A 27,219-nucleotide genomic window follows, 5' to 3' on the forward strand; every position below is an offset into this window, starting at 1 on the left:
CTCATTGATTCTTGTTTTATTCAGTGGGTTATAATCCTTTATTATCATTATGTATTTTGATGTTCATATTGTCCCAGATTTGGCCAGTGGAATCGCCTTTCATCTGGATCCTGTGTCCTTCTGACATGGCCCCATCATTTGGTGGCATTTTTTTTCTTTTTGGCACACATGCACAAACCTACCCCCCCACCACCCCCCTGCCCCATACATACAAAGACACTCTTACTCTTAGCTCATCTTGTACTTTGTCTTCTCCAGCTCTGGAAATCGCTGTTTCTTTCCTTTTAGTGAGAAACCAAGATATAGATGCTAGGTTTATTCCTTCTGGGGGTTCGCAGACAGAGCTAGGGAAGACACACATAACATAAAGTACATCTATTTCTTTCTCTGTATATAGACAGATATAAAATACCATGTGTTCATAATGATGCTTTGCATTTTAGTCCAACACCAGAGTTCATTCTAGTCTTTCTAGTTCATTTCTAGTCCCTTCCTATATTTGTAACTCCCCTTGTCAGTGAAAAGCTTGGCACGCATTTTGAATTTGGGGTTTCTTTGTGACATCCAAGTGAAGAGTTGAGTAGGCTAGCTGGCTTACAAGGATCTGGGACTCAGAAGAGGTGCTTTAGTCTCACAGGGTAGTGGGAGGAGTGGAGGAGATAATTTAAGCTCAGGAATGCTGAACAGCACTTAATACATCATTTTGTAAGCAGAAGGGTAGAGGGAGTTCACTTTTAATTGGCATCTCATTTGAAGGCAAAGCCCTATGGTTAGGTACTTCATGTTGTTTTAGTAAACATTTGAGTGCCTGCTATGTTCCAGGCACTGTTTTAGGTGCCAGTGACACAGGATGGAGAAATACCCTGCTCTGCTTGAGGTTACATTATAGTGGAAAGAGGTAGAAATAAACATACATATTACAGAATAGTATTAACTGTTAGAGGATTAAAATAAGATGACTGATTGGGTGGTCAGGGAAGGTATATCTGAGGAGGTAATGTTTAGCTGAGATCAGAATGGAATGAGCTATGTGAAGGTTAGAGGGAGGAACATTAGAAGCAGAAGGAAGAGCTGGTGTACAGGCCAAAAGGCACAAACTAGACATGCTGTAGCAACAGAAAGACTTGGATGTCTGGAGCATAGTGGGCCATTGGGGGAGGGGAGACAGGGTAGAAGAAGGAGGAGGCTGAGTCACATCTGCAGAATATGGAGAAACTTGAACTCAGAGAAATTAATTACTATACTCAAAATCCTGTAGCAAGTAACTGGTAAAATTCAGACTCCTCTTTTTAAATCCAAAGCCCGTACTTTCAAAAAGCCCCAGTTTTCCCCACTATATCGTGCTGCCTCCTAAAGGTAGTGAATGTAGGTTAACTGAAAAGAGGTTTGGTTTTGAAGGTTTTACTTCTTTGCAGAAGTGTGGCCTAGGGAGATAACTCTAAAGTATGTATGTATGTATTTATTTTAAGATTTTATTTATTTATTTGACAGAGAGAGAGAGAAAGATCACAAGTAGGTAGAGCAGCAGGCAGTTAGAAGGGGGAAGCAGGCTCCCTGCTGAGCAGAGAGCCTTTTGCAGGGCTTGATCTCAGGACCCTGAGATCATGACCTGAGCCGAAGCCAGAGGCTTAACCCACTGAGCCACCCAGGTGCCCCTAAAGTTTTTAAAGACAGGTGCAAGGAATAAATTTTGATGACTAGCACAGAATCTGGGAGTTCAGGGGAGGTTTGAAATATTAGAGTCCTTTTAGGACAGTGCTAAAGAAAAATATTTTTTAAAAAAACTAAAGTTTGTTGGAGGGGAGGGGGATGGGACGATGGGGTGGCTGGGTGATGGACATTGGGGAGCATATATGCTATGGTGAGCGCTGTGAATTGTGTAAGACTGATGAATCACAGACCTGTATCCCTGAAATAAATAATGCATTATATGTTAATTAAAAAAATAAAAAACATTTTCATTCATTTATTAGGTATGTATTGAGTGTTTACCATGTACTAGGCATTAAGTTAGGAATTGGGAATTTATATCCTGGTGAATAAGACAGACATGGTCCTTGCCTTTTGGTCATGTATAAGGATACACTTTGTCAACAGTGGGTTTTAAAAAATATTTCCATTTTCAGAGGTAAAAAATGACTCCTAACTTTCTCTGATACTGGTACTATTGTTTTTTTCCATGTTATTGACCATTTCATGTCTTGGTTAATTTCAAGTTCAAGATTTATGTCTTATTTTCAGTTGGAGTTTTTCAGACTCACTAGTTCTCTCTCAGTAATTGTTTTAGAGATAATTTTTTTTTTAGATTTAGAAAATAAGGCAATGTTCCCATGACCAAGCATGGTGATATTTCTGAAATGCATTCCCCTCTTACCTCTCTACCCTTCATTGTTTTTAAGAAATGTATATCATTTGCTGCTATACATATGCAACTACTAACTAACCCATCTTTATAGAAAATTGCCTTGAGCGATTCACTGTCTACTCCCTTTACTTGTACTTCAAGCATTTCAGGTGATTGTTAATTTCAAAACTTAGATCTAGTCAGGATTTATAATAACATGATTAAGGTAGGTTCTGCTTAAGTCCTGGTACACAAGAAAAACTTGTCTCTTATCCTTTGCAATTTTAGGAGTGGAGTTTCACTCATCCATTCCTTACGCATTAATTTCTTAACTTTTGTGTTCTGGAGGTGAAGGAGAGGGTGAAACCTCTTATCTTTGATTTTTGTCTGTTTTCTAAAATGCTCTTTCAGCTTATTTGTTTCACAACATGATACAATTTCAAACTTAAAAGAGTTTTGGATAGTTGGCAAAATGAAGTCTTGTTTTAAGCCATGTTTAGTGCTTGAAGACTTGTTTTTGAAAGTGACCTAATTTGTAATACTTACTCTGCAGTTTTGCATTCTTTAGGGGGTGGAAAAAACTGTTTTAGGCCCTTTTTTTTGGTCATATTTGTAAACATTCTTTGGCTTGTTATGGATCCTTCCCTTTTTTTTTTTTTTCTTTAGGATCTTTTTAAAACGTGCACTTTCATATCTTAGGTTTGTAGGTATGCCATAATAAAATGGAAATAGCCCCTCAGCTGTATGTCTTCCACCTTCTAACCTAGTGATCTTGGCAAACCATTGTTACTTTTTAAGATATTTAGCTAGATGATTTTGAGCTAGGACTCTGCATTTATCAAATATGTGCCCTTGGCAAGATAACCTTTCTTAGGTTCCTTATCTTTAAAATGGGGACAAGAGAATTGTTAATATTGAATGATAGAAGGCACGTTTAGGACAGTGTCTTGACACATAAATGTCCTTAGTAAGTGTTAGTATATTCCTAATTCCCAATATATATTTGCATTTTGTCTGATTGTCCAACACTTTTACCAAGCTGTTAAAAAGATCAGTGTGAGAATGGATATAAAAGCAATAAATGAATGTTAGGTGGATGTACAGGTATGGTAGAGAAGTCTGTAATCCTGGAAATTAGCAGTCACTTTTCTTTGCATGGCTTATGTTCAGATACCAAGTCACCTGTATTAGTCATTTTTTTATTGTTACAGGAAATTAAACTCCATTAGGCCTATATCTTATAATAATCTTAAAATCAAATAATTTCTCTTTTAGAGTTGTTCTACTAAATAACTTCTATATAGTTCCTATGATACTGAATTTAATTCAGCAACACTCTATTCTGTAGTTTATACCTGGGGTGAGGTAGCTTTTTAAGTTTAAGGCTGGCTCACTATTGGTTAAAGTAGCTATGAAGGAGGAAAAGTGTTTTTAATTATTAAATGAGGATGATATTTTTAGATTTCACCAGAATTCCAAATTGATATATCTACTCTTGACCTCTTTCCAGAGTCCTATATCCCCAGCTGCTTTTTGGATATTTTTGCTGTCATTTTAAATCAGCATTTCTAAAACTGAGTTTATGATCTTGCTTCCAGAATTAGTGCTTCCTCTGATTTTCTTTTTTCTATTAATGTTATCACTGTTTCCCAGGTAACCCAGGCCTAATGGTCTTTGCCATCTTCACCCCCTCCCTTTGCTTTATTCCTGGGTCTTTTTGTGTTTGTATTAAGTAATTCTTCATGTCTTTTACTTCTTGGTTTTCACACTTCATTTCCTTACCTTTATAGTCTATGTCTGATTTTCACCACTATCAGTATTGAAGACCAGATTAATTATCCCCAAAAATCATTCTATTTTTTTTTAAATTTTATTTATTTGTTTGAGAAAGAGAGAGAGTGAGAGTGAGTATTTGATCAGGGAGAGGAACGGAGGGAGAGGCAGACTCCCCTCTGAATGATGAGCCTGACATGGGGCTCCATCCCAGGACCTTGAAGTCATGACCTGAGCCAAAGTCAGGTGCTCAACCAACTGAGCCACCCAGGCGACCCCCCTCCCCAACATCATTCTTAATGTGTCACTCTTCTCCTTTTAAACAGTAAGCAATTCCTTGTCACCACATAAAGCCTTCATCTTTAAAAGAGATACTACTTTTGTCTTATCCCCTGCCTCCCATTCCAGCTTTACTGCTTACTCTTATCTTACATGAACCCTTTCCTCCACCCAAATTGTTGAATTTGGTGTCTCTTCACATCTTTTCTTTCTCTCCCTGGCTTTCCCCTTCTGTTTAGATACTCTTTATTTTTTATTTTTTTGGCTAAATAAATTCTGCCTATTCTTCCTATCCTTTTTCTCAACATAGAAGTAATCTCAGCCCACTATGATGCTGCTTGCTTTGACTTTTAAGCACTTAAAAGTCGATTATTAGAACGATTGTTCATTTAGCAATTAATTTCTTTCATTTGATGCCTACTCATTCATTGTTTCTGAATTGCTTAACTTCATTTGTCTGTCTAGTCTTCTTGTAGATTATTGACTTCTTGAAGGTGGGAATTATTTCTAACTCCTTGAATTTCTCCAGAACCATGATGGTATATAAAATGAACAATGCGATCATTACTGTAATAATGTTTGATGAAAAAATATTTTTTAAAGATTTATTTATTTATTTTAGAGAGAGGGTGCATGTATGCATGTGTGTGGGAGTAGGGGCAGAGGGAGAAAATCTTTACGCAGACTCCCCACTGAGGTGGGGCTCAGTCTCATGACCCATGAGGTCATGACCTGAGCCAAAACCAAAAGTCAGACAGTTAACCCGCTGAGCCAACCAGGCACCCCGGTGAAAATATTTTTCTAAATAATAAGAGCTCTTTAAAAACTTCAGGGTGAGAATTGCTGAGGAGTATATTAATATTTTGTGAATATATATATATTTTTAAAGATTTTATTTATTTATTTGTCATAGAGAGAGAAGCGAGAGTGAGCACAGGCAGACAGAGTGGCAGGCAGAGGCAGAGGGAGAAGCAGGCTGGCTGCCAAGCAAGGAGCCCGATGTGGGACTCGATCCCAAGACGCTGGGATCATGACCTGAGCCGAAGGCAGCTGCTTAACCAACTGAGCCACCCAGGCGTCCCTATTTTGTGAATATATTTTTAAAATGCTCCCTTGGATTAGTACTATGACTTATTTTGAGCTTGTATTAAAGCTATCTATTCAGAAGCCTCCTAATACCAGTGATTGGGGTTGTCTGGCTTTGAAACCTCACTTTTCAAAGAGAAGGCAGGCAAGGGACTGGCTAGGTGTCACGCCAGAGCTATCAGGTCCTCTGGTTGTAGCTCCACGGTAGCTTGTAACTTAGATGCCTGCCTTTCCTTTTGGAAGACAAACCTCATTCTTACGTTGGCTTTGGTTAAGAGCACAGAGCCCAGCTAAGGAGTGGGAGGAAGAGGAAGAGATTCAAGGTAGAAAAGAAGAAAACTTGTAAAACAGTGAGAAGTGTTTTGTTTGTTGCTTTTTTGGTAATCTGGCTGCCATCAGATATAAAAGCAGCTCCTAAGGGTGTTCTAGAAGTAGACCTTGAGAGAGTGGGGCTTGACATTCTTCAAGGGAAATCGCTGGCAGAAAAGAAACTCAAAAGAATTTATTTTCTTTCACATGTCCCATTTATAAACTCTCCTTTCTGTATCTCCATTTCTGTGTCAGTTGGATGTTCTGGAGGGCTTGTTGGGGTAGGATGGTGAGTGGTAAGGTGAAGGTAGTAGTGATTTACTAGGTGAAGGGATTTTTAAGAGTAGTTCTTCCCTAAACTATAGCTGTAACGGTCTGTCAATACCTTCAGCAGGCTAAGCAAGAAGGGCAAGAGACCAGAGACCCTGAGACAGAGGGACAGACTAAGTTAGGCACTTTTTGTTTTGCAAGTGCTTAGCTGTACAACTTTGGGCAAATGATCTTATGCTGCCATTTGGCAAGGGCATGCGTTTCCCCTGTAGTATCTGTTATAGTGCATTTTCTGGTCGACTACTTGAATGTGAGAGCATTCACTGAAATTAGTTTTTAGGAATCTTTTAGCACATTCTATGGATTTGAGTATGCATGTGAGAAAACTTTCCTCAGAGGCACTGGACTTAGAAAACTTTTCTCTTTATTTCCTTTGTAGTCCCTTTTTAGATTATACTTGGAACAGTATCTTCTGTAAAGGAGATTTCTATCTCCTTTATTCTAGATTATCTGCCAAGCTCTAATAAATTATCTTTTTAGCTAAAGGGTTATTGTTATTTTTAAAAGGAATCTTCTGTGACATAATAATTATTAAATAAATTGTGTTTCTTTTATAAACATATCCTAAGAATTTTTTTCATCTTAATCTTTATAGAAAATGTGCCAGAGGAACTTCGAGAACCATTTTACACTGATCAGTATGATCAGGAACACATCAAACCTCCTGTTGTTAATTTGCTTCTATCAGCTGAACTATACTGTCGTGCTGGGAGTCTCATTCTCAAGAGTGATGCTGCAAAACCCCTTTTGGGCCATGATGCTGTAATTCAGGCTTTAGCACAGAAAGGTCTTTATGTCACTGACCAAGAAAAACTGGTAACTGAACGAGATCTCCACAAGAAACCCATACAGATGGTGAGTCTTTATTTATTCAACAGTACTTTGTTTGAAGTGCATACTTTTGAGTGTGAATTGTATTATAAAACGGAGGGAAATATGTTTTGAAATTGGATTGTCATCTCTGCCTAGAGTTTAAAGACTGTCATTTTCTTATAAACCTCGTTTCCACATGAAGGAAGATTTTAATAAACTATTTTGGAATGCTTGGTGCCGTTCTAATACCCAGGAGAAACAATTACATTCTTTCTAGCTCCTTTAAAGTGATTTTTACTTAATTTAAAAACTTAATTTTTTCTATCATAGACACTATCTAGAAGAGATAGGAAGTGTATCCTTGATTTTATCCTCATTAGGAAAAAGATGAGACTTTTGTGTTCATTTACATGCTAGAATGACCTCTTGTTAAATTTCTGCATATCATATGTTTTAGTTTATTTAATAACTATTAGTTTATTCTTGTGAATGAAGAGCTCTAAGCTGTGACAAGCATTCAGGAGCATCTTTCAACTGAAAGTATGCTGTAGCCCGAATCACATTATCTATTAAATTATTTGTGAAAATAATACTGATATCTAGGATAATGTGAAAATTTAGGGACTTGTAGCAAATGGACTCAGATGCTGAAAAAGATAGCTTAAGCATACAGAGCAGATTTCAAACTTCCTTCCATAGCAAAATGAATTTGCATGTGTATTACATTCAGTATCACTAGGTTAGGCTGGGGAATTTGATTAGGGTCATAAAATCTTAAATTCATAGAATTTTATAGCCAGGAAGAACTTTAGAAATCAGAAACCAGTATGTATAAAACTTTCCAATGATGAGGAACATGAGTACCAGGGAACTTTGAATAGATTCCCAGTTCTCTTGTCAGAACTGTGACATTAGTACCTTAGAAGAGGGGTTTGGATATGTATTATTAAACAGGCGTTTTGGATGAATTTTATGATCAAGAATGTATGAGAAATTTTGTCTGATCCAGGGTCATTTTATATATGTGATACTTATTTAGAGAGGCTAAGTGATTTGCCCAAGGTAGAAGTGTTATGCACTAGCAAAACTAAAATTAGAATTTGAATAAGCTAGAATTGTTACTTTCTAATTGATAGTGCTATTATCTGTATCAAATTTATGCACTTAAATGTGTCAAGTTATGTTTACTTAGCTGTCTAAACTGTAGTCTGGTTACAAATTAAACTCTTTGGTTGTGAATCAGCTTTCCAACCATGTTTGCATATATGGGAAATAAGAGTTGATGTTTGTAAAAGTCAATTATTTAAGTAAATGTGTATATATGTATGTGTGTAGGTATGTATGTAGTATGTGTGGTATGAAATAATAAGATTGATTTTCATATGATTGCAAAATAACACTTTAAAATCAAATCTTGTTTTGGGACAATCATTATTATAAAAACAAAAAATTTATTTTGATGCACTTTCTTTTAATGACTACCCATAAAAGATTGAATATCTTGTTTGTTTAATGGAAATTAAAGTGGGCTGTTAGGTCATTTGATAAGTAAGGCATAAAATGTTCTCTCATGAAGGGTCAGTATTACTTTATGGATGTTTCTGGGTATTCAGAAAATAAAAGCTAAAAAGTTGTTGTACATATGTGTTACTGGCCAGTAAACTGCTTTGTTATAATAGAAAGCCAGTGAAGCTGTGGTTAAAACATAGAAAGATGATGGAGATATTTTTTTACTCTCAAGAAGGATACTCTATGTGAAGAAGAGTTACTTCATTTTATCACATTTCATGGTCTGCATTAAGCTGACCATTAATGCCTCCCCTTGAATGACATTGAGCTTAGGATCTAGTGAGGAAGAGGCCTGCAGAAAAACACTAATTAGGTAATATGAAATAGGTGCTTTAAATGTAAGTTTAAGCACAGGGAATAGAGAGGTGGATGTAATGATTTCTTCTAGGGAGGGACAGAATGGGACAGAATGACTGAGGTTTCAGTGGAGAGGAAAAGGAATGTGACGAGAATGGCAACCAGGTTGAAGGAGTTGAGTCAAGTTTGAACGGTAAAAGTAGGTTATGTATTACAAGTGACAGTGTTGACTGCATGGAAGCATAGAAGTGAGATGAGGCTAAAAAATAGGTTGGGGTTAGATCATGAAGAGGCTGTAAACTGAATAAGGATTTTAAAACTTTTTTTGTGGGATATAAGATCATGGAATAAGTTTTCATATTATATTCTTTGGCTTTTGGTGATGGTGGTGGTGCTTTGTTGATTTATTCTTTCCCTACCTATAGTAAACAAAACATTGTAAAACACTGTGAAATACTTGGTGAGCTCTTATACTGTCAGCTTAGTGTAAAATACAATAGTTTATTCTCAGATTTTTCTGATTTGCTTACATCTATCTTTATACTTGTTCATTTCTCAGATTCTCTAGTGGCTCTTTTTATTTAGTTTACTGTGCCAGGCATGGGATTGCACTTTATATATTGTATCTCACATAACTTAATTCTTAGGACAACCCTAACAGGAAAATATATTGTCTCTGTTCTACAGATGAGGAGCTGAGGCTTTGAGAACCTAAGTTAGGTTGCAGGGCAACTAGTGAAGGCAGGATTCATACCATCTCTATTTTAGCTATAAGTCCCATGCTCTTGGGGTGTCTTGCTGGCTCAGCTGGTAGAGAATTTGACTTTTTTTTTTTAAGATTTTTTTAAAAATATTTTATTTATTTGACAGAGAGAGATCACAAGTAGGCAGAGAGGCAGGCGGAGGGGTGGGGGAGGAAGCAGGCTCCCCGCTGAGCAGAGAACCCGATGTGGGGCTTGATCCCCGGACCCTGAGATCATGACCTGAGCCGAAGGCAGAGGTTTAACCCACTGAGCGACCCAGGCGCCCCTTTTTTTAAGATTTTAATTTTTTTATTTGAGAGAGAGCAGGAGTGAGAAGGAGAGAGAGAGAATCCAAAGCAGACTCTTTGCTGAACATAGTACCTGACACAGGGCTCGATCCCATAATCTTGAGATCGTGACCTGAGCTGAAACCATGATTCGGATGCTTAACTGACTGAGCCACCCAGGAGCCGCACACATGTCACTCTTGATCTTGGGGTTGTAAGTTTGAGCCCCATGTTGGGTGTAGAGATTACTTAAAAATAAAATCTTTAAAAAAAAAAACCCTATGTTCTTAACCACTATGTTGTTGTGTTTGTTTTTGTTTTTTGTTTTTGTCTGTGCCTGAGTAAGAGGAAGGTAGTTGGAATAGGATAACAGGACTAAGTAATAGGAAAGTGGGAAGTGGAGAGGTAGGAGGAAGTAAAATGGTAGGCTACCAGGAAATCTGCCTGGTGGTTTGAAATCTTGGGTAATTTGTCCATGCTGCTTTTCAAAGTAATTTACCATTAGTTCCTGTCTTGAAGGTTATGTTAATTTCATGTACTAGCAAATAACTGTAAGCTTTGACTTGTTTGACTGTTAATAGATGATGAGGCAGAGTTATGACAGAGCCTTTCTGGGTGGATATGAGTTTCTTGATTTTAAGAACGTACAAGGTAATTCCCTTGTTACCATTATCTTTGCTGGATGTATGAAAGGTGTTGAGGACAGAGAAGCTGATCTCAGGAACATGTGCTGTTCCTTTTTTCTTTATCTTCCTTCCTGCCCTTTTTCAACATGTTGGTCTTGTTCGGCAGCTCTTCTTATGGATTTCCATGGTGCCATCATCTGTTGGAACTCCATGTAATTTACTCATGTTTTTAGAAGCTTAAAAATTTTTTCCCCTACTTAAGAAGATTAAAAATTACATGTTAGAGGAAGAGAATTATATAAATGTAAACATTGCAGTAGTAGTTGAGAGATTAATTTCTGGTCACTCTTGTATAATAATGACTTGCAAAGTTACGAGCGGAACTTGTCTGTGAAGAGGGTTTTTAAAATTCATCCATAGTGCTGGATCTCAGTTTTCTCTTTCCCAGTAATCATGTACCTCATTTATTCCATTATTTCTAGGTAACATATTATGTACACCTTAGTTAACAATTCACATTATCTTTTGATATTTTACAACCATGTTTATTATGTTTGAGTTAGTGTTAATTTGTAATAATTTATTTAGAACTCCAGGTTTACTGTCTATAGGAATAACCTGATGACTGGTGTTTATTTTGCCAGAGGATCTCACAAAAAACCTTTGTATTTATACTAAAACTGAAATCAGTTAGACCCTTTATTAACTTATTTAGTTTATTTATGGAGCTTCTGCTATGTACTGTGTATTTTCTACTGTGATTAAAAAGAGTTTCTATCCTTCAGAGTCTTGCTTGCTACTGAGGATTATAGAAAAATGACCAAATTATATATCTTTTAGGTGTACAGAGGCACCAAACTTAGTCCTACTCTTATGCTGAGTTTTGAAGGAATTTACCAGGGAGGTAAAGATGGGCATGTAATGAAGTAGTGTATATGAAAGTATAACAGGATGTTAAAAGGGAGTGTGAAGAGCATCGTTACATGCTTAGGGAAAAACAAAGGAGTTTGGTTGTAGCTTTAGAATTAGGTACATGTTAAGGAACCATGAGAAATGAGACCAGAGTTAGATGGGGACAGGACATAAATAACCTTTTATGCCATGCCAAGTGTGTACTTCATCCTGAAATGATAGGGATCCACCTAGTATAGGGTTTTAAACCAGAGGGGATACCTTCAGAATTGTGTTACAGAAAGTCACTTTAGTGGTATTGTGAAAGTGATAGCACTTAGGAAGCTGTTAAAACAGCTGGGACCTGAAGTAGAGGATGTTGAGATGCAGAAGAGAGTTTGATTGGAGGAAGCATTTTTGAAGTAGAATTAAGGTGATTTTTGAATCCTCACAGCTGGATGGATGAAGCGAAGCTAGAATAGGACTGGCAAAAAGATTTTATCCCTTATGCCAACTCTGATTAATAGGTGGTTAACTACTAGAAGTTGGGGAAAATAGCTTCTTGGTTTCACTCTGTTCTTCTGGGAGGCTCAAGGTCTAGATGTTAGCTTCCCCATCCTCTGTTGCTCCTGGTGCTTTAGAACCCTGATATTTTTATTCAATAATGATAAAAAACCAAAACAAAAAAAACAAAAAACCCACAAAAAAATAAGTAAAGGGTCAGTTTTATAGTTTGAATATATATTTAATATATTAAATAAGTAAACATTTAATATAAATATCAGTTGAACTGATATTCTTAAATCTCTTATTTTTGATGAGAACGATAAAGGTGACTCTGGCTTGTCTTACTTTCTTTTTTCTTCTTAGTACCTGTTGGAAAAAAGGAGCTGTATATAAGTGAAAGTGGATTTTTCTGTGTACAGAGAAATGAAGTAAGATTGATATTTATTTTGTTAGTGTATCCTGGTTTTTAGTTTATGTTATTCTTATATATTTACCACAAAGATGGATGGGAATTCCTGGATGTAAAAAACTTACTCAGTTCTACTTTGTACACTAAGTGAGGTTCGTGATGAAGTAGATGATCTCTGCCTTAAAGATGCTCTTGGAAGACATTAGGGGTTATGTGGGATTTTCAAAGAGCTGCAGTGTGGAGACTTGTCTAGACTTGTGCAGGCTTGTGGGGATGAAACGAGGAATAAACAGAATTGAGCATACTTGACAAATGTTAGTTTCTAATGCAATATATGAGAGAGGTTGTAGTATTCTTGTTATATAGGTGAGGAAACTGACACCCACAAAAGGTGCATTAATTTGCCCAAGGCCAAGCAGGTGATAAAACATGATGCGAGGATTTAAACTTGTATCTGCTGCCTCCAAAGCCATGTTTATCCATTTACACCAGATGGCCTTTCAAAAAATCCAGCCAAGCAAACTAATAGAAAAAAAAGTGAGGTTGTATGTGGAATCTAAAACCAACAAACAAGCTCAGAGATGCAGAGGGCAGATTTGTGGTTGCCACGGGCAGCAGGTAGGGTGTGGGCAAAAGGGTTAAGAGGGTCAAAAGGTAGAAACTTAGAGTTTTAAGTAAGTCATGGGGATGTAATGTACAATGTGGTGACTAAGTTAATAATATTGTAGTGCATATTTGAAACTTGCTAAGATAATAAATCTTAAAAGTTCTCACAAGAAAAAAATTCTGTTACTATGTATTGTGACAGATGTTGACTAAACTAAATGTGATCATTTCACAATATATATAAATATTGAGTCATTATGTTATACACCTGAAACTAATATGTCAATTATACCTCAGTTAAAAAAACTACCATTTCTATGGTGCTTAATTTAAGTTGATGATGCATTTTCACTTTTTTTTTTTGTAACACTCAGAAAAGATAAATAGGGTAGTTATTATCATCTCCTTTTGACAAGTGAGGAAACCTTGTGGATGGATTTATTTACTAAGATACTTATTTGGTTTCTTCTGACAGGTGTAGAAAGAGGCAGTGAGTAGATCATGATCAAATAGCTCGTTAGTGACAAAGCAGAGGTAGTTCCCAGATCTTTCTGACTCCTAACCCAATGCTTATTCTACAAATACATTGCACTACCATCCTTTTTCCCGTCCTTGTGGATTATAATCTGCATTGATTCTGGGAAGACCCACAGAGAATGTTAGCATGAAGTGGAATGTCACACACAGAGTGTTCAGCAATGACAGGGAATCCCAAGAATTGTAGGAAGGAAAGGGAATTGTTTTGGTCACTGTCTTAGTCTGTTCAGGCTGCAGTAACAAAATACCACAGACTGAGTAATTTATAAATAAACTTATTTTTTGTAGTTTTGGAAGCTAGAAAGTCCAAGATCAAGGATTGGCATGGTTGGGTTCTGGTGAAGGCCTCCTTCTGGATTGTAAACTACAAATTTCTCATTGTGTCCTCACATGCTGGAAAGGGCAGGATTTCTCTGGAACCTCATTTGTAAGGGCATTCATCCCATTCACGAGGGCATGGGCCTCATGACCTAATTGTCTGCCAGAGGCCCTGTCTCCTGATCCCACCACCTTGGGCATTAGAATTCTAACATATGAATTCTGGGGAAACATGAACATCCGGACCATAGCAGGTATTCTTTTCTTAGGTAAGGGATGCATCTCATTTAGTGACCGCTGATATATAAAGTTACAGATTTTTAAAAAAAATATTTACTTGACACAGAGAGAAGGAATACAAGCAGGGGGAGTGGTAGAGGGAAAGCAGGCTTTCCGCTGAGCAGGGAGCCCCATGTGGGGCTTGATCCCAGGACACTGGGATCATGACCTGAGCCGAAGGCAGACGCTTAAGGACTGAGCCACTCAGGCGCCCCTAAAGTTACAGATTTTAAGAAATAGAGTGACTCACTTTGCAAAATAGTATTGTAATTTAAAAAATATTTTAAGTTTCATTTTCACAATTTCCCTGGTTTAAAAACAATCGTGGTTTAGAAAAACAGGACTTAAAATAACTGAGTTTTTAAAAACACATGTGAAGGGGCGCCTCGGTGGCTCAGTTGTTAGGCTTCTGCCTTCGGCTCAGGTCATGATCCTGGGGTCATAAGATCGAGCCCTGCATTGGGCTCCCTGCTCACTGGGAAGCCTGCTTCTCCCTCTTCCATTCCTCCTGCTTGTGTTCCCCTCTCTCTATCTATCTCTGTCAAATAAATAAATACATACAATCTTAAAAAAAAAAAGAACACATGTGAAATGAAAAATGTTTATTATAATGTTGTGTATGTTTGTTGTATTAAAAGTTTTGTTCTTACATAAAATTTAGGTTCTTTATTTGTTAAGCATATTTTATATTTCTTTTTTCTAGCTTTATTGACAAAAATTGCATGTATTTAAGGTACACCAATGTTTTAGTGTACATATTCACTGTATATATTTATCATATTGGCCCAAGTATTAGGTCTTGAACAGTAAGGGCTCAATAAATGAAGTGTTAATTTCAGGCCACAAAAATCAGATATTTTGGACAAATTGAGATGGTGGACAGTTTCTTATTTCCCTAGAGACCATGTGTATGCATCTTACCCTGATCCTGGCTATTGCTGATTTATCTAAGGGTTGAGATACCTGATATATGGTGGGCTGATTGGATTCTTTATCGAGAATCCGCAAACCCAAATGGAGAGAGAATCCCAGCACAGTGATAGTAGGCAGTTGGAGCCCCATCTTACCAAGGCTTTGCCCTACAGATGGAAGTCTGTGAACTCCCGCTGCTGAGATCGCTGGCGCGGCTCAGCTTCTGTCCTTCTGAGTTTAGCGGGTAAACTCCTCCACAGATGCTGCCAACCAATCCAGTGCCCTCCCAAGAAGCCCCAGTTTTTGTTCAAATTAGCACAGTTAATTCAACGTTTATATTCTGTTGCTTGCTATTAAAAGAACTGTAGCTAAATACTAAATAAAGAAAAAGCCATCCGCTGTTTATTTTCTTTTTCCCCAATCGAGGACACATTTTAGCTATGAAGCTTCAGAGCTGAAAGACCCTGGCAGTCATTTGGTCTGGAGTACTGACATTCTTTTCACTGTGACTCACAGAAGTACATTTTACTGCAGATGTTATTTGCCACACCTGGTTTACTTAGTTACGCATATATTATAGAAACAAAAGTATTTATGCTTTTTTTTTTAATATTTTTTTTTAAAGATTTTATTTATTTATTTGACAGAGAGAAATCACAAGTAAGCAGAGAGGCAGGCAGAGAGAGAGGAGGAAGCAGGCTCCCTGCTGAGCAGAAAGCCCGATGTGGGGCTCGAACCCAGGACCTGGGATCATGACCTGAGCCGAAGGCAGCGGCTTAACCCACTGAGCCACCCAGGCGCCCCAGTATTTATGCTTTTAACTTGATTTTTGTTCTATTCTAGTTAGAAAAAATTAGTTATAACTGAATTGACTTCATGTATGACCTGTGAATGGCTTAGAAGCCCACATTAAAAACCAATTTAATTAAACTACTTTATTTTCTAGAGAAGAGCAGTAAATGACAGTGTTGGTATTAAAAACTAAGTATACCACCATGTTTTTCTTAAAAATGTATTTTAATATTCAATTACCAATAGCTTCTATCTGTTTTAATAAAAAGAACTATGGAAATAGAGATGTATGTGGATTTGCCTCCTTAAGATTTATTTTATCTAATTTCTATGGTATATTGCTGTTAGGTTAATTTTCCTGAAATGAAACTGATATCTGTCTTAGTTTCCAATTCAGAAAATTTTAACCATTTTATTTGACTTGAAATGTAATGTAGTTTACAGTTGCACATGCAATTCTTTTTTTTTTTTTTCTTTTGGCTTTTCAGAGTTAGCATGTAATGATGATGATGAAGCATCTAAATTTGCTTCAAACTTTATATGTAAAATAGATAATTTATTTTTCCAGATTTTTTATGAGGTATAATTGATATATAACATCAGATTAGTTTCAGTTGAACAGCATAATGATTTGTATATATTGTGAAATAATCACAGTAAGTATAATTAACACATGTCACTGTATATATTTACAAAGTTTTGTTTTTCTTGTGATGAGGGCTTTTAAGATGTACTCTCTTAAAACTTGTAAATATGTATAGTACTATCAACTCTAGTCATCATGCTGCACATTATATCCCCATGACTTAAGTCATGTAAGTTTATACTTTTTGACCCCCTTCACCCATTTTGGCCTAATCCCTACCCTCCACCTCTGGCAACAACCAATCTGTTATCTATATCTGTGAGCTTGTTTTTTTGTTATTGTTGTGTTTTAGGTGTCACATATGAATAAGATTGTATGATATTTGTCCTTCTCTGACTGACTGATTTCACTTAGTGTATGCCCTCAAAGTCCATCCATGTTGTCACAGTTGGCAAGATTTCATTCCTTTTTTATGGTTGAATAATATTCTGTGTGTGTGTATGTGTGTGTGTTTTCACACTTTCCTTATCCATTGATGGACACTTAGGTCGTCTCCATATCTTGGTTATTATAATATTTACAGTATTAGTGCTGTAGTGAATGTGGGCATGCATATATCTTTTCCAGTTAGTGTTTTGATAGTTCACTTTGGAATAATGAAAGTTTGTGATCTTATCTTCATAACTCATTCAAAGTAACAAAAGCTAAGATACTTAAGAAGTTGTCTGATACTACAGACCTGCCAGCAATAATTTTTGTTGTTTACTGGTGATGAATTAAACATATATTAACTAAGGCTTTTCATCTTTTAAAACAATGAGAAAGATAACTATTCATTATAGGTTACTAAACTTCTTCAGTAGGTGGTACAGTAGAAGGTGTTTTATATTTATATATGATACATAATTATTGGTATATAATTATATATGCACACATACATAATTAGAGCAGAAAGAATGAGATATTGCAGCAGGTTGGATACCAAAATGTAGATTTTTCTAATTTGCAGACTTCCAATCCATTGCTCTAGAGCAGCGGGTGGTCATCGCAGTTGTCCGCAGCCATCTATTCCCCAGTGTGTTTGAACAGATTGAGCTCCCACCTCAGTCCCGTGATACCAACCCACTTTTGCAGCTTGTAGGTTATAGCAGTTTAAGAAATTGTTTTTAACTCATGTCAGTGATGTGATTTAAAGAAAGATAATAGATGATCATTAAAAACTTTAAAAAGTGTTCCATTTGGATGCTTGCTTGTGTTCATACACCTGGATAAATGAGCTTCTGTAATAAGAAGAAAAAAATCTTTGGGGCGCCTGGGTGGCTCAGTGGGTTAAAGCCTCTGCCTTTGGCTCAGGTCATGATCTCAGTGTCCTGGGATTGAGCCCCACATCGGGCTCTCTGCTTAGCGGGGAGCCTGCTTCTTCCTCTCTCTCTATCTGCTTCTCTGCCTACTTGTGATCTCTGTCTGTCAAATAAATAAATAAAATCTTAAAAAAAAAAAGGAAGAAAAAAAAATCTTTATGTTATTCAGATTCCTTCTGAACCTGTATTGTTCTGTGGTTGAAAAGAGGGTTATGATGAGCCATGTTACAAAGTTGAGATACGTTACAAAGTTGAGATGCGTTACAAAGCTGTCCCAGGGGTCCATCTTTCTTTGTAGGAAATTCTTTTAATAAACTCGCAGGAATGTAAGAATGTTGATTATTGTGTCCCTGAATTTATACATTTTACTTTGTTGGTACGCAGTCAGACAAATAAACAAAAGAATTTTAAAAAGGTAATTTTAGAGAATGGTAAGGACTATGAAGAAAGTAAAAGCAAGATAATGTGATTGAGTGATCTGAGGCAATTGTGTGCTCTTCTCTTTAGTTAGAATGGCTAGGGGCATCCTTACATGGAATGTATTTGAGCAGAGATCTACATGATGAGGAGCCAGTTAGGCAAAAATAAAGGGAAAGAAAATAGCTGACAGAAGGAACAAATTCAAAGGCCCTGAATTGGTAGGTCATCTACAAAATAAATAAACTTCATGTCTGGATGATACGATTCCTAACTAAGAATTTCCTGGAGGGAACATTTTCAGGAATTGAAGTTTTAGGGTTACATTTATTTACCATAAAATTATATAATTTATACAATATGAAAATTGTATAATTTTCTTTCAGTAAATATTTTTTGGAAATTTTTCTGGGCCTGAGAAGTGGGATGCAGTAATCCCTTGCTTTCATAGAGGTAATATTTTAGTAGCAAAGACAAGCAGTAAAAAGCTAAACAAATCATAACAATTTCAAACAGTGGCAAATGCTGTTAAGAAAATAAATCAAGAAGAAGGAGCTAGAGGAAGTAGAATGTGCTATTTTCATAGGAGATGGTTAGGGAAGTCCCGTCTAGAGAGTCGACATTTGAAATGAGACCCAAACACCAGAAGGACAAGAATGTGAAATCTGGGAAAAGAATATTCCAGGCAAAAAGAACAGTAAGGTTAATGGCCTTGATGTAGGAGTGAGTTTGGTATGTTTCAGGAACTGAAGGCCACTGAGGTTAGCCATGAACAAGTTGGATAGGGAGAGTAGATAGAGATAAAGATTGTAGCCAAAGCAGGTAGAACCCTGTAGACCATGATAAGAAGTTTGAATTTTATTCTGAGTGTGCATGGAAATTATTGGAGGATTTTAAGTAGGGCAAGGAGTTTGATCTGGTTTACTTTTTATTTTATTTTTTTTTAAAGATTTTATTTATTTATTTGAGAGAGAATGAGTGAGAGAGAGCATGAGAGAGGAGAAGGTCAAAGGGAGAAGCAGACTCCCCAAAGAGCTGGGAGCCTGATGCGGGACTCGATCCTGGAAGTCCGGGATCATGACCTGAGCCGAAGGCAGTCGCCCAACCAACTGAGCCACCCAGGCACCCTGGTTTACTTTTTAAAAAGTGCTCTCGGTTCGCCTGCGCCGCGCACGGAGCTGCCGACGGACGGAGAGCCCCTGCCCCGCCCGGCCACCCGCTCGTCGCCGCCGCCATGCCCTTCTCCAACAGCCACAACACGTTGAAGCTGCGCTTCCCGGCCGAGGACGAGTTCCCCGACCTCAGCGGCCACAACAACCACATGGCCAAGGTGCTGACCCCCGAGCTGTACGCGGACCTGCGCGCCAAGAGCACGCCAAGCGGCTTCACGCTGGACGACGTCATCCAGACTGGCGTGGACAACCCGGGCCACCCCTACATCATGACCGTGGGCTGCGTGGCAGGCGACGAGGAGTCCTATGACGTGTTCAAGGAGCTCTTTGACCCCATCATTGAGGATCGGCACGGCGGCTACAAGCCCAGCGACGAGCACAAGACCGACCTCAACCCCGACAACCTGCAGGGCGGCGACGACCTGGACCCCAACTACGTGCTGAGCTCGCGGGTGCGCACGGGTCGCAGCATCCGCGGCTTCTGCCTTCCCCCGCACTGCAGCCGCGGGGAGCGCCGCGCCATCGAGAAGCTCGCCGTGGAAGCTTTGTCCAGCCTGGACGGGGACCTGGCCGGCCGCTACTACGCTCTCAAGAGCATGACCGAGGCGGAGCAGCAGCAGCTCATCGACGACCACTTCCTCTTCGATAAGCCCGTGTCGCCCCTGCTGCTGGCCTCGGGCATGGCCCGTGACTGGCCAGACGCCCGCGGTATTTGGCACAATGACAATAAGACCTTCCTGGTGTGGATCAACGAGGAAGACCACCTGCGGGTCATCTCCATGCAGAAAGGGGGCAACATGAAGGAGGTGTTCACTCGCTTCTGCAATGGCCTCACCCAGATTGAAACACTCTTCAAGTCTAAGAATTACGAATTCATGTGGAACCCTCACCTGGGGTACATCCTCACCTGCCCATCCAATCTGGGCACAGGCCTGCGAGCAGGTGTGCACATCAAGCTGCCCCACCTGGGCAAGCATGAGAAGTTCCCGGAGGTGCTCAAGCGGCTGCGGCTTCAGAAACGAGGCACCGGTGGCGTGGACACAGCTGCTGTGGGGGGCGTCTTCGACGTCTCCAACGCGGACCGCCTGGGCTTCTCGGAGGTGGAGCTGGTGCAGATGGTGGTGGACGGCGTGAAGCTGCTCATCGAGATGGAGCAGCGGCTGGAGCAAGGCCAGGCCATCGACGACCTCGTGCCGGCCCAGAAGTGAGGCCCAGCCCCCACCGCCACCACCACCAGCCCTGCCGCTTCCTAACTTATTACCCGGGCAGTGCCCGCCGTGCACCCCTGATGTTCGCCACTTGGCGGCTGAGCCCTTAGCCTCGCTGTAGAGACTTCTGTCGCCCTTGGTAGAGTTTATTTTTGTGATGGCTAAGACGTTGCTGATGCTGAAATAAAACTAGGGTTTCGGCCTGCCGTGAGTCTCGGAAAAAAAAAAAAAAAAAAAAAAAAAAAAAAAGTGCTCTCAGGTTGCTTTATAGATAGTGGTTGTAGAACGTAGGTGGGGAATGTGGGGAGACAGCTGGAGAATCAGGAATTGTATTTTAGACCTGCTAAGTTTTTAATGCCTTCTAGCTGTCCAGTCATTGAATATATGAGTCTGAAGTTCAGAAATCCTGTGTAGAGATTTAAATTTGAGAGTCATCAGCATTTGAAGTCCATGGGCCTGAACAAAAGCACGTAGGAAAAGAAGTTGGGTAGATAATCATTAAAAGCCATTATAGTAATTATAGTGTTGCAAAGGAGCTTCCCTTAGGATTGTCAGTGTTTTTGTTTAGTAACGTCATAGTAAGACAAAATAATTTGAAAAAAGACTGGATAACATGTATGAGATAACTTTAGTAAGTACAGAGTGCTATATATTAATATAAAACCAGTATTTCTTGCATGGTGAAGCAGTAAATTAATAGGTAAGGACATTCAAAAGCTTCTTCCTTATATCAAAAAGTTCTACTAAACTTATTCTTTTTGGTGTTGAAAATCAAGAAGTTGGGTGCTCTTATCATAGTATTTGGTCATAGAGCTCAGGAACATTTGTCTTGTTCTTTGACTAAGACTTCAGGTTGCTTTGTAGAGAAATACTTGAAAGAAAATGCAGAAAAAGCAAAGCAAGACAAAACATTTTAGTGTTAGCTCAGGTTTGGTTCCAGACCCCAGTGCAGAATTTTGGTGAGCCACACGGAACCAGGTAAAAGGTTCTTTCTGTCCTCCTTTACACTGGCCTAGAACCAAGTAGTAATAAGATGTTCTTTATGTTCCTATAATAGCCAAATGTGGAACTTACTATTCCAGTAGGGTCCATGGCTATCCTGCCTGTTTCAGAAGAAAAAGAACCTGAGAGTAGGAGAGAGAAGCCTGGGTGAGCATGTAGGGAGGGCAGGAGAAAATGGAGAACTGGTCAGTGACTGGAAGAATGGGAGAAGTTGGGTGAGAAACAGGAGGAGGCAGTGAGAACTAAAGGTGGGGAAAGCAGGAGCTGGAGTGAGGAGAAGACCAGGTCCAGGTAGGTGTTGCCTCTGTAGCCCTGTTAACTTGGAATACCTTTCAAGAAGAGGAGAAAGAGCTTGGATTTCTTATAGACATCATGAAATCTTTCTGGTCATAGGGAAGAGCGAACAAGAGAAGGATGACTGGCCTTTCCTCTTGAGGGAGCAGGTCCTGGGCTCATGAATGCTGCAGCCACATGGACAGATGACAGAGGCCACGTGTGACTTGGTACTGACCTTGATATTTAAAGACACCATCCCTACAAAATGTGGGGGCCCAGTCAGTGTTTCAGAGTCTATTTCTAACCACTATTTCTTTCTCGGGTATGGAGTAAAGGGAAGGATGGAGTTGCTCAAAGAGGAAGAGTATTTCCTTTTCCTTAAGCCAAAACTTTATGGTCAAAAGGATTCAGATTTTCAGTTTTTTGTCTATGTGATGAAGCTACTTCAAAAAAATTACTAAAAATTAGTTGGAATAGACATGGTGAAATAATTTGAAAGGAAATAGAATATTGCATTTATCTCCACTTTTTAAAAAAGATTTTATTTATTTATTAGAATAGCAAAGGGAGAGGGAAAGCAGGGAGCCCAACGTGAAGCTTGATTCCTAGGACCCTGGGATCATGACCTGAGCCGAAGGCAAATGCTTAACTGACTGAGCCACCCAGGTGCCCCTCTACTTTTTTCCTTTTTTAAAAAGATTTTATTTTTTTATTTTGAGAGAGAGACGGTAGGGGGTGGAGAACATGAGTGGTGGGAGAAGCAGACTCCTCACTGAACAGGGAGCCCAACGTGGGGCTTGATCCCAGAACCATGAGATCATGACCTGAGCCCAAGGCAGACTCTTCACCGACTAAACCACCCAGGTGCCCAGTCTCTGCTTTTTCTTTTAGTGTTTAATTTTTATTGACATATAATTGATAACACACACACACACACACACACACACACTCACACATTTTAGGTGTTGTACATCATAATGATGTGATATATGTATATATTGTGAACTGATTACCACATTTAATTACATCTCCATTATTGAGACTTCTGTTTCTCTGAAAAGTGAAGAAAAATGGTACTGATACACTACAAGTACCAAATAGCTTTACCTGTTAAGCCTATTTTTGGAAATTTTAGAAGTCATTTTTTAGAAAAGGTAGCTTATAGATTTTAGTTTATTTATATATGTTAGAGTCAAGGTAGAAGTTCTCAAATCAAATTCTTAATAGGGAAGAAAATGCCTACTACTTTACAGTTGTTCCACCCAAGCAAGGCTAGCGGAAAGTGTGCCTTTTTTTTTTTTTTAAGATTTTGTTTATTTATTTATTTGAGAGAGAGAGCGAGCGAGCGAGAGAGAGCATGAGAGGGAAGAAGATTAGAGGGAGAAGCAGACTCCCTGCAGAGCCGGGAGCCCGATGATGGGACTTGATCAAGGGATCGATGATGGGACTCTGGGATCATGACCTGAGCTGAAGGTAGTTGCTTAACCAACTGAGCCACCCAGGTGCCCTGAAAGTGTGCTTTTTATTACAGAATCCGCTTAACAAATACAGGGCCATGTTGATCATTTTTGTTATATTTCCAGCATCTGACCCAGAGAAGATTCTGAATCAGTGAAGGATTAAGAGATGTTAGTGAATATTTAAATTAAGAATTAAGTATCTTTTGAAAGAGAAGTCATGGGTGCCTGGGTGGCTCAGTGGGTTAAGCCGCTGCCTTCGGCTCAGGTCATGATCTCAGGGTCCTAAGATCGAGTCCCGCATCGGGCTCTCTGCTCAGCAGGGAGCCTGCTTCTCTCTCTCTCTCTCTCTCTCTGCCTGCCTCTCTGTCTACTTGTGATCTCTCTCTGTCAATTAAATAAATAAAATCTTAAAAAAAATTTGTATTGAAAGAGAAGTCATTTAGAATTACTACTAAGAGAGTAGTGAATATTTGTTTTTTTTTTTTTTTTTAAAGATTTTTTATTTATTTATTTGACAGAGAGAGATCACAAGCAGGCAGAGAGGCAGGCAGAGAGAGAGGAGGAAGCAGGTTTTGATTTTTGTTTTCCTACAGATTTGAATAGAGCTTTCATTATTCATATAGTACATATTTATTAAGCTGCCAGTATTAAGTATTCTGGAGGAGGCTCATGAACTCATGGAATTTATAGTAGAATCTGATTAAGTGATTAAATTGTTAGCTTTCTACTTTATCATTTTAACATAATAAGTGTCTCTGCTTTCAGATAATCATGGGGAAAAGAGTATAGATTTTTGGTTTGTTAGCTCACTTGCTGACTCCCCTCTCTACCTTTGCATTTTATGTTCAGCTGTGGTATTAAAATATAACAATTAATATATGTATATCTAATCACCGCAAGGTACACTTTAAGTTTCTTACACTTTTATATGTCAATTATACTTCAGTAAAGCTGAAATTAAAAAAAAAAGTTTAACAATTCTGTTTCATATTTATACCTGATTTTTACCAGTTTGTTTTCTTGAAGTGAGGCATGCATGGGATAAGCCTATTAATACTAAAGTTGTAGTTTAGAAACTAAATCCAGTTGCAATAGATTTTACATTTTTGCTCATATTCTGTCACTATGTAATTGCACTGAATTGACCTAGAAGTATTTCAGTTATAAACGTTGCTTCAGAGTTTTATGCATTTGGTCAGAGCCATTTTTTGGAAGAGTAGATAAAATTTAAAGAGTAGCAAGTGACCTACGGCTTCTGCTCAGTTGCCCTACACAAAGTGACAAATGATGCCAATCAGATTCTTTGTCTCCAAAATCTGAACAAATCATGGGAAGAATTTACTTGTTAGCAAATTAGGAAATTAAGCAGAATCCTGAGGTAGATCTAGGGCTGGGGGAGCCATGGCAAACCATGTTGTTAGGGATGGGGAGAGTGCCTAGCTTTTCATAAGGCTTCATAACCATCTTTCCATATTAATGAGTATAGGTACATATAGTCATTTTGGAAGGCTTCATAATACTCTGTGGCATGAAAATACCACAGTCTATTTGCCTATCCTTAGTTGATGGATATTTTGGACCTCTTTGCACCAAAGGGGTTTTAAGCAAAACAATGACATGATCAGAGTTACATTTTAAAAATATAGAAATAATGAGGCTGTGCTACCTAGAGATAACTTCTTCTGATAACTGCAGCTTTGTGTCAGTGTCTGTGTTTAGAGGCCATGAGACCAGCTTAGGGAAAGTGTGGTAGCGATCTTTTAGTTACACCACAGTGGCATGTTAATTTGGGCACTGCTTGCCTATAAGCATTCATCTAGAAGGTGGTGGGTGGCCTCCAGATACTTGGTAGGTTGGAGAAAAGGTATTCATACTTCTTACTATGCTGTTTGAGTTTCTGCCATAGCTGTGTTCAGCTGTTTTGAAACTTTTCCTGTTGTTTCTCAATCTTAAATTGTCTTTGTATTTTCTACAAACCTAGGATGGGTAGCTACCAAGGGAGACATCATGACCTTCCTTTTTCTCTTGGGAAATGAAGCCTGACTGGGTGGTAGAGCCAAATTAGAGAAAAGCTATGATTTTGTCACAACCGTATGTTTCTTTTTTTTCTGGTAAAGTGAGTACTGTCAGGAGCATTTTTCATACACACCCAGCTGAAAGAAATCTGCTGACAAACTTCCTTTCAGGCAATTTTTTCATTGTTCAGTGGAGCCTTTACTGATGCTTATTTTTATACGATAAAGCATATTTCAGTTTATTTTATGTAGCTTGTTTTAGATTTTGAGATTTGAAGCAGTTTTTGACTCAGCATCACATATGCTTGGGAAAATTGCAAATCTGGAAAGCTGTAAAGCACAAACATACTTTGAAGTACCCCATATGTGACTGGTTAAAATATACTAGGACTGTCATATTGGTTAGCAAATGAAAGAACATAGCTGTCTTTTTACATTGTTGGCATAAAGTAGCAGCAATTAGGTTGAGTGGTGGTGGACAAGCCTGAGCTGCCATATATAAACTATCATAAAAATAAATCTTACCCAGGTCACTATGGTTAGGACATTTGGAAGATATGTATGTTCTTTACTTAAATCTTGATTTGTTGGATGGAAATGCTCTATTTTAATTTTTTTTTTTTTTTCATAAAAACCTGGCTTTATTGTCTTGGTGGTTATTGTCTTTTTCCTGCTTATGTGTCTTTGATGGCTCATTAGCACCTCCTTTCTTAATGGACTGGACACATGAAGGTGATGATACAGAAATCTCCTAATTTAGTTCCTTAAAGAATTGATTGATATAACATTTGTTTGGGAAAGCATAAAAATAAATGATAATAATGAAGTTTGAAGATTATCTTTAAAAAATAGTTCTGTAAGTTAATCCCATAGTCATACACTGACTATATAACACCTTCAGTAATTAAAAACACTGTAAAACTTTCTATCACTTAGAATTTTTAAGAGTACTTTGGTGTACACCTTATATGATGCCTTGTGAGGTGAGAAATCAGGTATTATCCATGTTTAATAGAGGAAGATGAAACTCAGTGAAGTCTGAGTGACTTCCTAAGGCCAAATCTTTCTTTTTAAAAATCAACTTTGTTGAGGCATAATTTAAATAAAATAATATACACCTATTTGAAATAAATATTTTTCAGTTTTGACAAATAATATGTATTCATGTAAGTACTACTCCAGGTAAGACATAAAATGTTTTTATCATCCCCCAAAATTCCTTTGTGCCTCTTTGCTGTCAGCCCCTCACCCCACTGCAGGCATCCATTAATCTTCTTTCTTTCACTGTAGACTAGTTTTTCCTGTTCTAGAGTTTCATATAGATGAAAGCATAATGCATGAACTCTTTTTATTTATTATTATTATTATTTGGGGGGGGGGGCTGGTGAGAGGGGAGGAGGGGCAGAGGCAGAGGGAGAGAGAGAATCTTAAGCAGGCTTTACGCCCAGCACGGAGCCTGATATGGGGCTTGATCCCAGGACCTTTAGATCATGACCTGAGCTGAAACCAAGAGTTGGATGCTTAACCAACTAAGCCACCCAGGTGCCCACATGAACTCTTTTTGGATTGGATTCCTTTGCTCTTATTTTGAGATTCATGCCTATTGTTATGTGTAGTTTGTTCCTTTTTATTGCTTCATATTATTTGATTATATGAATACCACAGTTTGTTTATTCATTAACCTATTGTTGGACATCGATGTTTCCAGGTTTTGGCCTATTATAAATAAAGCACTATGATCGAACATTTGTGTACATTTTTGTGAGTTCATATATTTTCATTTTCCTTGGGTTAATACCTAGGAGTTGAATTGGAGGGCCATATTTATATGTGCATGTTTAACTTTTAAGTAGATGTGAAGCAGTTTCACAAAGTGGTGGTTGTACTTTTTATTTTGCCATGAGCAATGTATGAAAGTTCTAATTGCTCCGTATCCTTGCCAACAGTTTTGGTATCATAAATCTTTTTAGTTTTAGCCATTCTGGTGTGAATTAATAACACCTTGTGGTTTTAAT

General features: G+C 38.3%; 2 protein-coding genes across 5 annotated transcripts in view; both read left to right on the forward strand.

Moving 5' to 3' along the window:
- CAMSAP2 (calmodulin regulated spectrin associated protein family member 2) overlaps positions 1-27,219 on the forward strand; it is a 128,007-nt gene that overhangs the window by 16,167 nt on the left and 84,621 nt on the right. For all 4 annotated transcript variants that reach the window (XM_047703972.1, XM_047703973.1, XM_047703974.1 and 1 more), the window contains exon 2: positions 6,717-6,976. In XM_047703972.1, the coding sequence (XP_047559928.1) occupies positions 6,717-6,976 (260 nt within the window). The remainder of the gene's footprint in view (positions 1-6,716; positions 6,977-27,219) is intronic.
- On the forward strand, positions 19,223-20,662 carry LOC125085527 (creatine kinase B-type). Its single transcript, XM_047703976.1, has one exon. It carries the CDS (start codon positions 19,306-19,308, stop codon positions 20,449-20,451), a length of 1,146 nt encoding a protein of 381 aa, XP_047559932.1. The 5' UTR covers positions 19,223-19,305; the 3' UTR covers positions 20,452-20,662.

This window comes from Lutra lutra, chromosome 15, assembly GCF_902655055.1.
Source record: "Lutra lutra chromosome 15, mLutLut1.2, whole genome shotgun sequence".
Taxonomy (NCBI): Eukaryota; Metazoa; Chordata; class Mammalia; order Carnivora; family Mustelidae; genus Lutra; species Lutra lutra.

Coding starts and splice junctions, on each gene's coding strand:
- LOC125085527 (XM_047703976.1), top strand. CDS start 19,306: ATGCCCTTCTCCAACAGCCACAACACGTTGAAGCTGCGCTTCCCGGCC.